We start from the raw sequence: 15,548 nt of genomic DNA on the forward strand, positions 1-15,548 counted from the left end.
AATCCAGTGTGATGTTTACAAAAGAGCTGCTCCAAACACCTTGGTGGAGGGGGGTGGGACTAGCTTTGCACTTACTATTGACTTTATAGAAGATATGTGGTTCCATTATTGGGGGAAATGATGGTCCTGTTGTGCAAGGTGAAATCATGGAGTTGGGGTACTGAATCAGCACTAATTTGGCACTTTATCAGTTGTGATGTAGCCTTGCTAATAAAGCTGTGAATGTATATTGTTTGCACTTACCTTAAACTGTGTTAATGTCCAGCTTACTACACTATTGATTGCCTCAAGTATGGGCTATTCACAATGCCTTGTTGTGCCTCAATAAAACAAGTTAATATGCATTTTAGTATTAATCTTGCTAGTGGTCTTTATTTAAAATATATCAAACTGAGCTTTATTCCTGATGTGGGGTGTATGTCCATGTTATTACAGAGAACTGGTCTTCAAATTTCAATAATTCAGGGTAAATATAGTTTAAATGGGATGACTTGTTATGTTTGCCATTCTCAAGAGTTTCCTTGATCAAAACGAATTCAAGGTTTAGTTGCATACCTGCTTTTTAACTGAACTGTCAAGAAATTGGAAGTGAGATGCTAAATACTTCATTAGGACTACTTATTTTAAATGCATATCCTGTCAAATTCTAGCTTTCTCACTGTTGCCAAAGGAATGATGCACTCCTCTATTGAGAGAGAATCGGCAATATATTAATATAAAACAGTGATTTATCACAGTTTGATCGTATATGTGACAGGGATTTAAAAAGATTTGGTTATTTACTGCAGAGGGGACAGCCAGACAAAACTGTCAGGGAGGCCCTCCTGTTGAGTAATGAGGTTCAGAGAGGACCCCCTTGCTTTCTAAACTGTTTAGTCTAGGTGTGGCTGGATCCAGTCCTACTCCCAGGCTCAGTCAATGGCTTATGTCTAAAGGATTATATGTGCACAATCACTCAAAGATAGAATCTTAGTGAAGCTTCAAAGTTTAGCATGCTGTTAGTCATTTACTTGAGGATCTGTTGTGGCAAGGGATCTCTCAGCCTCAAGGAATAACCTTGAGAGGTGTCCCTACTCAAGGGGAGATCATGGTGTGCAGCCTGCTGCTGTGCCGGAGAGCTCAGAGGGCTCTTGGTCTGTTCACTGTTTATGGGGGTAAGATGATTGACTTATATTTGCCAGTTTGTTCCAAATTTGGTTTGAGTACTGGTGCATTAACCAAGTCAGCCTTTGGTTATTGTGTTATTTATCTTCCCCAAAATCCACTTTAAGCTGGATGCAGCCATTGTGACCACCACTGGTGGTTATTATTTGAACAGGGTTATGGGAGATAAAAGTTCAGTTTTGGGGAGTTAGCTGGAATTCTTAGACCTCAAACCAGTCACTAGAGGGCTTTCTGATGCTGTTTGTTATGCAGATCTTGTTCAGCTGGAATATATTTTTGACATTAAAACTGACCCTTTTGAAGTGCAAACATGCATGGCTTCCCTCTCCCATGAGACTGGAATTAGGGTTATCTCTTTCTTTCAGAGAATTGCCGAGTGACTTGATATTTGTAGTTGAAGGCTGGTGCTTGCATTTTAAATCTAACCTGAATAAAAATGCTGGGAAGCATTTATCAAATTCCTTTCTTAGAGCTAAAGGGCTGTGTGACCAGTGTCCCACAATCTCTTGTAGCCTGAGAACTGAAGAGCGATGATGTATGTCCTTGTCTAAGCTGCAGCATGTCAAATATTATACAGCCTTTCAATGTTTAAAGTCTGAACTAGTAAGAAGACTGTAGGTCACTGGTACGCTCTACTTTTAAAACCTTCAGTAGTTGTTTTGGGGTTTTTTTAGTGGTAGGAAGTATTTTATCAGTGTACTAACATAGCTAGTGGAAAAACCTGACTGGTACATCTAAGGATGAACTAGAAGTAAGCAAAACAAAAGCAGTTCAGCTAACCACTTAAATGAAAGTTAAAAAAAAAAAAAAAAACCCAAAAAAACAACCCACAACAAAATGGAGTATACTTCAGCTGTTTTTTGGTAACTGGTTTCAGAACTTCCAACTTTACATAGTTCTCTCCTGCTCTTTGTTTTTTTCCAAGCTTAGATTTCTTTTTCATATAGACTTTAGAGGGTGATTATCTTCAAGACTTGGTTTAATTCCTTTGGCAAGTTCTGAGATGAGAAGTTTGGGATAAAGCCTTAAGGAACCTAGGTCTTTTACCATTACAAACAAAAATGTCAAGCCTTAACCATTGGATACTAAGGCTGTATTTTGTGTTTTTAAACTTTGTAATTCTGACTTTAGCCAATAAAGAGGCTTATTTCTAGAATGCTCTCAATAGAGGCTAAGTGGGAGGAGTTTAACTAGTGCTTTTTCTCAAACTGTTAACTCTCCTTGTGTGTGTATTCTCCATATGGGAATATGGTAGATAGGCCGAAGTGCTAGGCTAATTTTCAGCTTGCAATAGCTTTGCAGCTGTGGACAAACAGACTTCACTGCTTTTCTAACAGACCTGCAACTCTAGATTTGTAGACATCTAGAGCACTGCCCTGTCACTCCTCTCCCATGCTGTCTGCATAGGGACTAGTAAACAAATAAGCCCTATTCTGCATATAGTAGCAGGGTATCCTTTGAGCTTCAGGCTGCCTTAATGCAGGCTTCTTGGTTTAGTATGCAGCTTATCCTACTTGGTTTTCTTATATGTACTTGTATGATGGATTTCTTAGGTTTAAGAACAAGTTACCAGTACTTCTGAACATTGCTAGTAAGTTTGGATTTTGGCAACCTCAGACATGTGATCGCTGTGAATACATGAAGCACATGTTGCTTTCTAATGCTCCAGTTCAATCAAGTCTGGACAACTGCTTGGTGGACTCATTTGTTTGAGACTTATTTCTTACCAGTATATCTGGTGAAGCTTTTATGTATCTCTAGCTTGCATATGTTTAAGATATCTGAGGCAAGCATGTCAATTTCAGTGCTGGTTGTCCATCTGTGTAAGATGGATTTTTAAATTCCGAACTAAAGGAGTAGACACTGTCACAGCAAGAAGTGTTAAGATATGATGAAACATGAATTCTAATCGTTATACCATTTGTCGATGGTGAACTTGACTGTAAATCATATAATGGATGGCTTTAAAAGACTTCATACTTTTGTAAGCTTTATCAGCCTGAATTGGAATCACCTCTACAGTACCAGCTACTTTAAAAGAAAACGTCTGGGTTTCCCCTAATATTTGTTATTAACAAAAAATATACAACTCAGATAATTCTCTTCCATACAGTAACTGAACATATGATCAATTTTATCCTCTAGTGTTCTCATGTAGTACCTCCTTAGCCAGAACTATCGACTTTCACTGTGTTTCTAGTTGGAGTTAGCTCTAACTAACCTCTGTTACAAAAAGGAAGATAAGTACGATGGAACAGGTACTGTCATAAAGTTTTCCGACTAGATGTGCCTCAAAATGGTAGTACTGAACCTTCCGTGTTAAGGCCAAGGCACAGCTGGAGCTGAACTTGGCAAGGGATGCAAAGAACAATAAGAAGGGCTTCTAGAGGTATGTCAGCCAGAAAAGTAAGGTCAAAGAAAGCTTAACCCCCTGAATAAGCAAGACTGGCAAACTGGTAATAACGGACAAGGAAGACTGAGGTACTTAGCAACTTTTTTGCCTCAGTCTTCACCAGCAACCTCTCTTCCCACACCTCTCTAGTGGATGGGCTGCAAGGCAGGGACTGGAGGAGAAAAGTCCCTCCCACTGTAAGAGAAGATCAGGTTTGGGACCACCTGAGGAACCTGAATGTACAGAAGCCTATGGAACCTGATGAGATGCATCCCAGAGTCCTGAGGGAATTGGCTGATGTAGTTGCCAAGCCACTATCCATGATATTTGAAAAGCTGTGGCAGCCAGGTGAAGTCCCCAGTGACTGGAAAAAGGGAAACATTGCACCCATCTTTAGAAAGGGTAGAAAGGAGGACCATGGAAACTACCAACCTGTCAGCTTCACCTCTGTGCCTGGGAAGATCATGGAACAGATCCTCCTAGAAGCTATGCTAAGGCACGTGGAGGACAGGGAAGTGATTTGGGAGAGCCAGATGGCTTCACGAAGGGCAAGTTCTGTCTGACCAACCTCGTGGCTTTCTATGATGGAGTGACTACGTCAGTGGACAAGGGAAGAGCTATGGATGTCATCTATCTGGACTTCTGTAAGGCCTTTGACATGGTCCCCCACAACATCCTTCTCTCTAAATGGGAGAGATATGGATTTGATGGGCGGACTGTTCAGTGGAAGAGGAATTTGTTGGATGGGTGCATCCAGAGGGTAGTCGTCAGTGGCTCAATGTCCAGATGGAGATGGGTGACAAATGGTGTCCCTCAGGGGTCTGTATTGGGACCAGTACTGTTTAATGTTTTCATCAATGACATAGGGGGATTGAATGCACCCTCAGCAAGTTTGCAGATGACACCAAGCTGTGTGGTGGGTTGGGATGCCATCCAGAGGGACCTGGACAAGCTCAAGAAGTGGGCCTGTGTGAACCTCATGAGGTCCAACAAGGACAAATGCAGGGTCCTACACCAGGGTCAGGGCAACCCCCAAGATCAATACAGGCTGGGGAATGAAGGGATTGAGAGCAGCCCTGCCGAGAAGGACTTAGGTGTACTGGTGGATAAAAAGCTGGACATGAGCCAGCAACATCCTGGGCTGCATCAAAAGAAGTGTGGGCAAAAGGTCAAGGGAGGTGATTCAGCCTCTCTACTCCACTCTTGTGAGACCCCACCTGGAGTACTGCATCCAGCTCTGGAACCCTCAGCACAGGAAAGACATGGGTCTGTTGGAGCGGGTCCAGAGGAGGGCCACAAAAATGATCAGAGGGATGGAGCACCTCTCCTATGAGAACAGGCTGAGAGATTTGGGGTTGTTCAGTTTGGAGAAGAGAAGACTCTGGGGACACCTTATTGCAGCCTTTCAATTCTTAAAGGGGGCTTATAAGAAAGATGGGGACAGACTTTTCAGCAGGGCCTGTTGCGGTAGGACAAGGGGTAATGGTTTTAAACTAAAAGGGGGTAGATTTAAAATAGATATAAGGAAGAAATTTTTTATGGTGAGGGTGGTGAAACAGATTGCCCAGAGAGCTGGTCGATGCCCCATCCCTGGAAACATTCAAGGTCTAGTTAGACGAAGCTCTTAGCAACCTGATCTATTTGAAGATGTCTCTGCTTATTGCAAGGGGATTGGACTACATGACCTTTAAAGGTCCCTTTCAACCCAAACTATTCTATGATTCTACAATACGGCTACATTTGTAAAAACAAAACAAAACAAAAAATATTGCAAAAGACCAAGCAAAACACCTGCTTTCCACACCAATAGCTGGCCAAACCCCACTGGGAGAAAATTGCTATTCTAATCTTTAAAATAACTAGAAATATGACTTCATGTGATTTCCCATAATGGTAAGCGCTAGGATACTAATACCTCAATCCTCATTCTTTATGTTTCTAGATTAATACTTGTTTTGGAAGCTGCTTAAAGCACTTCAGAGTATTTCACTGCATTATTTACCTGCTGGCACAGTTTTATTCTGCATCATTATGTCCAGACCGAAGGCCTAGATCTATATTCTACTTCTGGATGAAGCTTTTGGCAGGTGAGTTTCACAACTTGAAAATATCTGAGGTAACACTGGTATCGACATCATGTAAATACTGTGTCTTCCAATACCCTTTTCCTCCACGGTTGTTAAGTTGATTGAATTGCTGCACTAGCCAGCATGCCTTGTAACTATAGAAGGATGATAATCGGGTCTAATTAAAACATACGAAGGGGCATCACGGTTCTGGTAACTTCCTATTGCTGTCTTTGCTATGCAGATCGGATACCACCTAAATTCTCTCTGGTTTAGTTATCTTCTGCAGCCTGCTGGAGATCAACTATCAGGGTAAAGCGCTAACACGAGGTTTTGATTTGGAGTGAGCGAATTTCCATGTTTCCTTTTGTGAGATCAGTGAAATACTGGAACTACCCTGAAACAGAAGGGTGTACTGGTTTTGACTGGGATAGAGTTAATTTTTTGTCAGAGTAGCTGCTATGGTGCTATGCTTTGGATTTGTGACCAAAACACTGTTGCTAACACTGGGATGCTTTGGCTATCGCTGGGCAGTGCTTACACAGCATCGAGGCCGCCTCTGTTTCTCACGCTGCCCTGCCAGCGAGCGGGCTGGGGGCACACAAGAAGCTGAGAGGGGACACAGCCGGCACCGCTGACCACATTGGATCAAAGGGAGACCCCAGACCATAGGGTGTTGTGCTCAGCAATGCAAGCTGGGGGAAGGAGGACGAAAGGGGGGGATGTTCAGAGTCACGGCACCTGTCTTCCCAAGTAATTGTAACACATGATGGAGCGCTGCTTTCCTGGGAACAGCTAACACCTGCCTGCCGATGGGAAGTCGTGAGTGAATTCCTTATTTTGCTTTACTTGAGTGCGCAGCTTTTGCCTTGCCTATCAAACTGTCCTTATCTCAACCCACGAGTTTTCTCACTTTTGCCCTTATGATTGACTCTCTTCCCCGTCCCACCAGGAGGGAGTGAGCGAGCAGCTGCATAGTACCGAGCTGCCTGCTCATGGGGTTCAACCACAACAAAGGGTTTCTCAAAGTTTTCAAAATAGTAAGACTTGTGACTTTGGTGTTTGGGTTTGGTTTTTTTGTTGTTGTTGTTTTTTGGTTTTTTGTTTTTTTTTTTCCAGGGTATGGAAGTGAGAGGAGACTATGAATGTTCTACCAGAATTGTCCTGGCTGAATTCCTGCAGCTAAGGAAACCTCCACCCACCAGCCACAGTGGTGGTGCAGAGAATGTCGCTGTTCTGTTGCACTGGTTCAGTTCACGTACCTTTTCCTCCCTGGTGGCTATTCCATGTTATCTACAGCTGCTCTGACAAAACGGTCAGTGGGGGAGACAGCTTCGGAAATTTTAACTGCCATTAAAGTCTTGTATCTGGAGGCCTGGCATATGTTTGTCGGCTGCACAACATCCTTGCTAGCTCCTCAGCAAATCTATACACATCTTTTGAGAAAATTAAGTTTGGGAGTCTGGGGGAGGATATGAAAAGTCTGTTGTATATTCTAATTAGAGATATACTGTACTATAACCAGATAAAAATGAGTTAACTCTACTTATGCACTAGTTCACAAGTCTCTGATCAACTTAATTTTGTGTCCTGTCTCCCAACTATAAACAATTATATTAAGAATGAAAAAGCTTATAAATTTGTATCTGCTGACTGAACATTTCCAGGTGGTGGTGTACTTGGAAAAAAAAAAAACATTGTGAAGGACTAATTTGGCTGGAGAGTAGTAGTTCATACTGCTTTTGGAGTGTTTGGGTCTTGGATGAGTAAGGGCTGTGGTTGATATGGAATGAAGGCTTTATGCCAAGTACAGATCCAATCACTTTGTCATTAGTTTACTACAATGAAGTAAACCCTATATTGAAAAGAGTGGATTACTTTTAGCTTGTAGCACATCACACAGAGGATCATTGTCTTCTTTCTCATACTTTTCCATGAGTATCTCTTATTAACTACAACTTATAACCAGACGCTATCTTAAAAGAACTGGGCTGGCATCATAACATAGTGGTTGTTCTATGCCAGCAGAAAGTATGTGACACAGAGCACATAGCTAAAACTCTACCTGCGATTTGAAACAAACAAAAGTCAAAGGACTGATTCTAAGTACGCTGCAATATATAAGGCTTTTCTATTTTTTCTCCACCTCCCAAATTTCTTGAACTTAACCAAGTTATCTTGATAGCAACTCTGTCAGGAACTTGGTCTGATTTTTGTTGAGGTGAAACTTAATGTTGCTTTAAAAATACAATTGCTTGTTCTAAATACTTCATAAAACTGTTGTTATAGGGCACCTGGAGTTCTGGAGTTTAAAAAAAAAATTAAAATCTTTGCTTTCCCTTATTTCCCCACTTCCCTTTTATTCTCATCCTTTTTTTCTGTACTAGCATGCTGGTGCAGCTTGGATTTCATTTGCTTGTTGTTAGTTTCTTTGCATATCACCTGTCCCTTTCACACTGGGTCCTCTCTAAGCAGCAGTGTCAGATAGCTGACATGAAAATCTCAGAATTTTACCTCAGATTCCTTACTTTGCAGAGTAGCAAACCAGATTTTTTTTTTTAATAAAAGCAACATTCTAATTCAGTTCCGTTATTTTGAAGTAGATAAAGACCAAAATATTAACAGAATCTTTGCTCTAACAAAAAGGCATACAAGTTCTTGCTTAGAAGTAGTTACTTCCATCCTGCAGTTTTTGAAGTTACATAAAAATTTTTCAATTAATGACTAAACCTATTTTTAGAATAACATAGTGACTGGTATCTATGGAGGTTCACGTTTTATAGAAAGAAATATCAAGCAAGCATCAAACCCAGCGCATGGGTTGACTGAAATGCTTGCAACAATACTTCCACAACTAAATTGCTGCTGACGTGTTACAAAGGAAATAAACATTATTGAAGTGGACATTACTTGATTTAGACACTTGCTGGCATTACCTCGTTGATGGCTGTGTGCACAAAAAGTGGGTCTTAAAAGTAAAATCGTAGGTGTAAAATCTTCCACTTTTTGTTTTTGCAGTGAATGTTGCATGTGAAAAGTGCTGTTTTAAATAGAAGTCGCAAGTGCAATAACATTCTGAAAAACATTTTAGGAAGATGTAAAAATAGGCTTTAAGCACATTTTGTTCTTTATTGATATGTTCTACATCATTAGCTTCACGTGACTCAGGTTCTTCAATGAATCAATTTCATAACTTTTATGTTCTCGTACCGCAGATGAACACACAGAAATGGAATAAAACAGAACTGCATTTAAACTGTCCATAACATTCTAATTTTGGAAAAGGAAGTAGAGATAAAAATCCTTTAAAGTAATTTTAGTATGATACGTGAGTCAAGATCTTTAAAACGGGCAGTTTTCACTGGACTAGTCTTATTTACTATCTTAACCAAAATGGTAAAATGACAAAGAATTACCATAGTTAACAATATATACTTTTTACGCTCGCATTGGTGTTTGGTTTATGTATTTTATGATTGCTAGACATACTCTCCCGTGGTTCTAAGAAGAAATTAAAAGATGAATGAAAGTACCTACAATTTCTGCAGATCTGCATTACCAGAGAACAGGAAAACAACGATCAGACGTTCTGCACCACTTCAAAAAGTGATGAAAACCACAGAGTGCACAATCTCCGAATGCTAGGTAGGTGTAATTCATTTTTACAGCTAGATTCTTCTTTTATTCTAGGCTAACTTACTAAGGGATTTTTGTGTAAAATCATCACAGTATTAGATGTTTTAACATTTTCCTTGTACGCAATTCAGGAATGTAAGTTATTTAGTGGCAGTAAAGGTGTTGTGGCAAGCATTACCATATAGTTCTCTTGGTTAGAGTAGGGTATTCCTGCTATAAATGGCATTCCTGTGCATTCACCATTGTTAAGAAGAATATTCTTCAGTATAGGTCAGGTAATATAGAAGTTGAGAGAAGTACTGCTGTTTTCTTAATTGAGGAGCAGTAATGAGAAATGACATTTTGTACTGTAATTACAATGAAAAAATTACATACTGTCCAATTGTGTTCTTAAGGCATCTATATAACAGTATGATCTCGTAATTGCCCTTGTGTTTGACTCTTCCAAAACACAGCAAATAGTCTTTCTGTTATTTCTACCAGTTAATAACATGTCTCTGGTCTGTAAATGTTATGTAAAACATCACTTGCAAAAGAAACCGAAGGATCTGGCTCACTAAGATCATATTAGACATGAGGTTTTTCTGGCATACTGTTGGTCTGTGAACTGTGCCTTTGACAGTTACCTTACACCTGCATGGATGTTTAAATCTTCCTTTGATTCACCTGCACGTTCTAGAATTTAAGGAGAGAAATTGGCCAGAGGTGAAGAATCATAGTGGGGCAAATGCTTGCAGTTGGAAGTGGTGCTGCATATTCGTGACAACCTGAGCAGTAAGCACCTTCAGCCCACTGTCACATGCGAACACCATTAAGAAAAGCAAATCAAACCCTGGAAGCAGCGATCTACTCATCTACACAATGGTGACAAGTATCAGAAGCATAGTAGGAATCACGATGTGTGCCCCAACTGCACGTTTTAGGAAGCTGCTTGCAGCAAATTTAGGGGTTCAGCAAACTGTGGGGCTTCTCTCCCTGCATGTTGCGAGCCTGTCTTGTGCAGCAGCACGTACCTTAGCTACATGGATAACCATGTGAATAATGTCGGTTCTCTGCCACGGAACGGACCTCACCCCCATTCAGTCTTGGCATTCTCGCTTTAATTCTCGTGCAAACAGCCCCTTCGGTAGCAAATACCGATCAATCAACCCCTCTACTCAAGCTGGAAAGCTACTGGAAAAAGGAGTGAACTATTAAGAAGGAAAACTAGGATTATTGATTTCCTAATTTTTTAAGTGCAGTGAAAGCACGTGCTGGCAAAGACAGCTGGTGCAGGGGGCCTGGGAGCACCCCGTGTGTGGGTCAGGCAACCGAAAGCCAGTGGCACCGGTGTGCCCCAGCCGGGGCGGCCCCTCACTGCCAGGCACCCGCGAGGCCACCAAGGCGCCACGGAGGGGGGTTCCTCCACACACCCTCAGCAGCGGCAGCCGCACCCCGCCCGATGCGGGGAGCCCCCGCCTGCCCTGGCCGAGCCGTTTCCCGGCCGCCGGGGCTGCTCCCCGCCGGGGTCCCCTCCACCGCCATGACAGCCACGGTTTAGCCATCAGCCCACTCTCCTGCTGCTGTCTCCACGGATGGAGAACGGGGCAGGCGCCTCTGCATGCGGAGGCTGCGGCGGAGGAGCCGAGAGCCGCACACGCAGGAGGACTACAGCCTCCCCGTCGTCGGCCGCTCGCTCCCTCAGGGAGAGGAGGGACGCGGCGGCCTCCACGGCCTGCCTTCCGTACGGCGAGATGGCCGCCCCCACGAAGCCACGGCCCGGAAAACCACTCCCCGACCTCGCCCACCGCGAGCTGGCCCGGCTGACTATCATCCGTACAACAAAATGGCGGCCACCGGCTCGCCGACCTCTGCGCGCAGCCAGCCGTAAAGCAGTTGCTCGCTTCCCCGTACCCAGCTGTCGCAAACCGGTGAATGGCTCCGGAGAGGAACCGGAGGGGGTGGGGCACACGAGCCTGTGATTGTGGCCCGGGGGGGGGCGGCGGCGCGAGCGGCGGTGGCTCCTCTTCCTCCTCCTTCTCCCGCCGCCCCCGGGGGAGCGCTGCCCCCGCCGGCGCGGGAAGGGGAAGATGGATCCCAACAGGATCATCCAGGCCCTGAGGGGCACCATCGACCCCAACCTGCGCATCGCCGCCGAGAACGAGCTCGATCAGGTGAGCGGGAACACACGACGACGACGCCCGGCACCCGCCCCGCCTCCGCCCCGCCGCGCCCCGGCGGCCGCGCGGCACGGGGTCGCCCGGCCCCGTCGGCAGGGGCGGGGGGCTGTGTGTGTGAGGGGGTCGCCGTCCTCTTCTCCGCGCCGGGACCGTCCGCTCCGCCCGGCTCCGCTGCGCAGCGAGGAGCCGTGGGGCGGGGGTGTCCCCTCCCGCCTCCCCCGGCTGCAGCGGAAAGCGGGGCCGGGCCGGGCCGGCGGCGGCATCCCCCGCCGGAACCGGCTGTCAGAGGACGCCGGGCCGCAGCGGCGGGCAGGGGGCGGCCTGGCAGCAGGAGGCAGGCCCGGCCCGGCCCGCTCCGGCTGCCGGGACCCCTGGGGTGGGGTGTGCCGCTGCCAGACCTGCCGGCTCTGGGAGCCTCCCGCCGGGTGACGGGCGGGGAGAGCCGCCCCGGCCCCTGGGTGCCCGCCGGCAGGGCGGGATCGCCGCCCTCACACAGCGTTGCCCTCAGTTCGGTGACCCTGGAGCGGGGCGTAGCGCGGTGAATTGCGGCAGTTTTCATCCTCGGCGTGGCCCGGGGTCAGTGTGCGGTGCTGGGAGGCATTGGCATCGCGCTCCGCTGGGGTCTCGTCTCTTGCCCGCATAGATGAGGGGTGGCGGTGACTCCCGGGGGGTTGGTTTTTGGCCGGACCGGCGGTGTGCCCAGGGGAACTTTGAGAAAGGCGCGTTGGGATTTTTGAGGGTAGCGTTTGTATCACGGCATCCCGCAGTTCACGTAGCGGCAGTACGCACTGAATCCAAACTGTGACCACGGTCTCGATTTGGACATCTGGGGGGGGGAAAAAAAAAAAAAAAAAAGAGAAAGCTCCTTTGCACAGTATAAATAAAGCTTTAACCTCTGTAATTCGGTGGAATGTTTGATCGGTTCTGTTGGGAGGACTTGGATCTTGGATTTCTCAACGGTGTTGGTGTTTTAACAAAACGGCCAACGAGAATTGGCTGTCAGGAATTACTACTACTTCAGGATTGCTACTCTGGCATAATTTTCTATCTAGGCAACTCAAAACTCCTGAATTAGCTATGGCTAATGCTTGCTTTAGTAGTTGGCAAGTTCTTCAGTAAATTAATGGATTAAGTGCTGGACATTGAGAATGCTCTTGTGGATAGTTAGATAAAAATGCAAAATTTTTTTTTTTTTATTTGGCATAGTTGCTTTAAAAATTCATCACTACCTATTTTTATCCCTACTATTAAGGACTGAGAGGGAAAATATAAATATTTGTCATCAGCCTGTTGCACAGCAATCAAAACTACAATAATAAACTGCTGCATGTTTGGCAGGCTCAGAACAAAGAGGCAGCTGTCTGGATTCCTGGGTCCTGCTCCTAACACTGACGTTTTAACATCACCAATAAGTACTATGAAGCTCAGGAAAAGTTTTTAAAGTGTTTTAAGACCAATATCAGTAAAATGTTTTAAGTTCAAATGATGGACAGCACAATTTGCATGGAAGACCTGGGTTTTAATTTCAAGATTGCGAGTGTATTTATTGAGCACAGGTTGAGATACAGATTTTCTTTAAAATAGCTGACACATTTTCTCTTTTCTAACTATTATAAAGAACGGATCTTGAAATTAAGGCATACCTATTATTGTGTAGGCTTCCTGTTACTAAATGAAGCATGATGTATCTGATATAATGTACTGATGCAGTGTTGGTAGTTTGACATGACTCTTCAGATGAGTGGAACAAAATTTCTCCTGAGGAATGTCACTTAATGTGGGCCTTTGACATCTTGCAGCCTTTCAGTGCTTTTGAAGCAAGACTTCAAAGCGACTTGTCAGACTCCTGTGTATCTAATGATAGTGTTGACATGTAACTGTATTCCTGCAAGTACTGGAATCCAGATGCTGTTCTAGCTTTTATCTTGTTCTAGCAAAGGAACCAATCCACCAACCAACCAGAAAATCTCCCACAATAAGTAGTTGAAGTGGTAATACAACACTTGGCCAAACAGAACAGGGGTCACCTTTATTCTGTGCACTAGTTAAAGTGGTGCTGCACTGGTTAAAGTGATGCTCCTGATATGCGCTAATGGGTATTGAGGTAAAACTTTTGTGTTAGCCCATTTGCAGTGTACATTTGCTCTCAAGTTTGAATCCAGGTTGTGACAGGAGCTTGCCAGAGGGTGTAAATCTTAATAGTCCCCTAATATTGCACCTCTCTGCTTGTACCAATACAGAGTCCTTTAGAACAGTATTGTAACAGTCCTGACTCCATAGTTTGCTTACACTGTAGAGCGTGGGGAATGGAGTTAAAATGAATGAAAGATTGCCTACCTGTAAAAAGCCCCAGCATGTTTGAAGATGCCTCTTCGGTATGTTCCTGCACTTGTGTAATGGTAGAGCTAGACCAATGAAGTTGCTGTCTGCCTTCTGGATTATCATCTAACTGTATTCAGAAATGGAATCAAGATTCCTTTTCTTTTTTCCCCTTATTATATCTATTGGAAGGCTGTTTGTGAATTTTTTTCCTCCCGCAGCTAGAAACAAGTGTTGGTTTCCAACCTAAATTAATTTATGGTCCATTTATATCCATTTGTGCCAATCTTACTTCTTAGCTAGAATAGGTTTCTTGGTACCTGCTCTGACGTATTTGTCAAAGGCTGATCCCTGCCAGCCCGTTTTCCTAGCCTCAACAGGCTGTATTTCCTTTGCTGTATCATAAAACTGAATTTATGAAATCTAGTAATAGGAGAGCACGGCTCTTCTCCACACTTGTTTTCATTTGAATTAATCTTTCTTGTGTAATCTGGTCATTTGTGTTTGCAGCATTCCAGAAAGTCCCGTGCTCAATGCCACTAATACCTCATTTGATACATCCTAAAACTACAATTATCTTCTTTGTGTCCAATGTTACATACTTTTTATGACCTAATATCCTGAGCTCCTTTTATTCTATGGTTGTTCCTCGCTAAGAAACCTCAAACCTTTAGGAGAAATTCCTTTTATCCTTGAGTGCATGACCCTGTACTTTGTCCTATTACCCCACTCCATTTTTGTTGATGCAGTTATAAAGATCATTCAGTTCTTTGTAGGATTTTTCTGATCTTTCTCCTTGGATGATGTGTGTTGCTTCTAAGTCATCAACAAACTTCACTTCTGTCAGTGACCCAAACACAAATTTAAGTGTGGGATTTGTCTGAAATGTTATTCTTGATAAACTAGAGCAGTAATTTCCTGCCAGGTCAGTAACCTCTATCATGTAACTGCTGTCATTTCCCCATTAGCCTGTTGATTTTCTAAGTGTACGCATCTTTCCATCCCCCTCTTTTTCTTTTGTTCCTCCCTTCCTTTTTTTCTTCAGCGGTGTCACATCATAATCAGTGTGCACTTTATGATTGTGTTTATCAATCACATAGTACTTCTTAGAACAGTCAGTTGTCATACCAAGAGCTTTCTTTGATACTTGTTCTAGGCTGTTACTCTTGTTAGGTCTGTCTCATGGACTTCAGGGACTTTTGCTGGTTTTAATTTTTTTTTTTAATAGCTAAATATTGCTTTCATGTGCCAGTTCTTGAAGTGTTGTGGAATGTACTGTCTGATTGTCTGAATATACAAAGTCATCTCTGATTCCAATTCAGATAGGATTACTGTACAGTTTTTATGCATTAAACTTTATTGGCTCAACCTGCTGCAATACATTTCTTTGACCTGTAACAAAGGGGAAAATGAGAACACAATTGGAGAAATACAGATATTTATTTAAATATTGAGGAGTTGCAGAATTTGGCTTTGATGGGAACTGAGGAGCAGTGCTGGAAGAAGGGAAAGAAGTGTGAGAAGGTTGCCCAAAAGCAGCAGAGTGCAGGATAAAGTTGGGCTTCCTTCCATATCTTCCACATCTTTGTTGAGCTGGCTGCCACAGTAGGCAGGGATTCTAAGGCCACTCTCTGTTACCTAGAGGAAGGAGTCTTGGGTATCTTATTGCTGTCTACAACTACCTGAAAGGAGGTTGTAGCGAGGTGGGGGTTGGTCTCTTCTTGGGAGAAGAGTAACAGGCGATAGGACAAGAGGAAATGGCCTCAAGTTGCACCGGGGGAGGTTTAGGATGGATATTTTGAAAAATTTATT

At 43.8% G+C, this 15,548-nt stretch overlaps 1 protein-coding gene across 1 annotated transcript in view; it reads left to right on the forward strand.

Annotated features, from left to right (window-relative positions):
* The first annotated feature begins 11,231 nt into the window (after nt 1-11,231).
* Nucleotides 11,232-15,548, forward strand: part of IPO8 (importin 8) — a 51,169-nt gene continuing 46,852 nt past the window's right edge. Inside the window, exon 1 of the mRNA XM_082491598.1 lies at nt 11,232-11,411. Coding sequence (XP_082347724.1) covers nt 11,328-11,411 — 84 coding nt within the window. The 5' untranslated portion in view covers nt 11,232-11,327. The remainder of the gene's footprint in view (nt 11,412-15,548) is intronic.

The sequence above is a fragment of the Vanellus vanellus genome (genome assembly GCF_965231255.1).
Source record: "Vanellus vanellus genome assembly, chromosome: 1".
Classification (NCBI taxonomy): Eukaryota; Metazoa; Chordata; class Aves; order Charadriiformes; family Charadriidae; genus Vanellus; species Vanellus vanellus.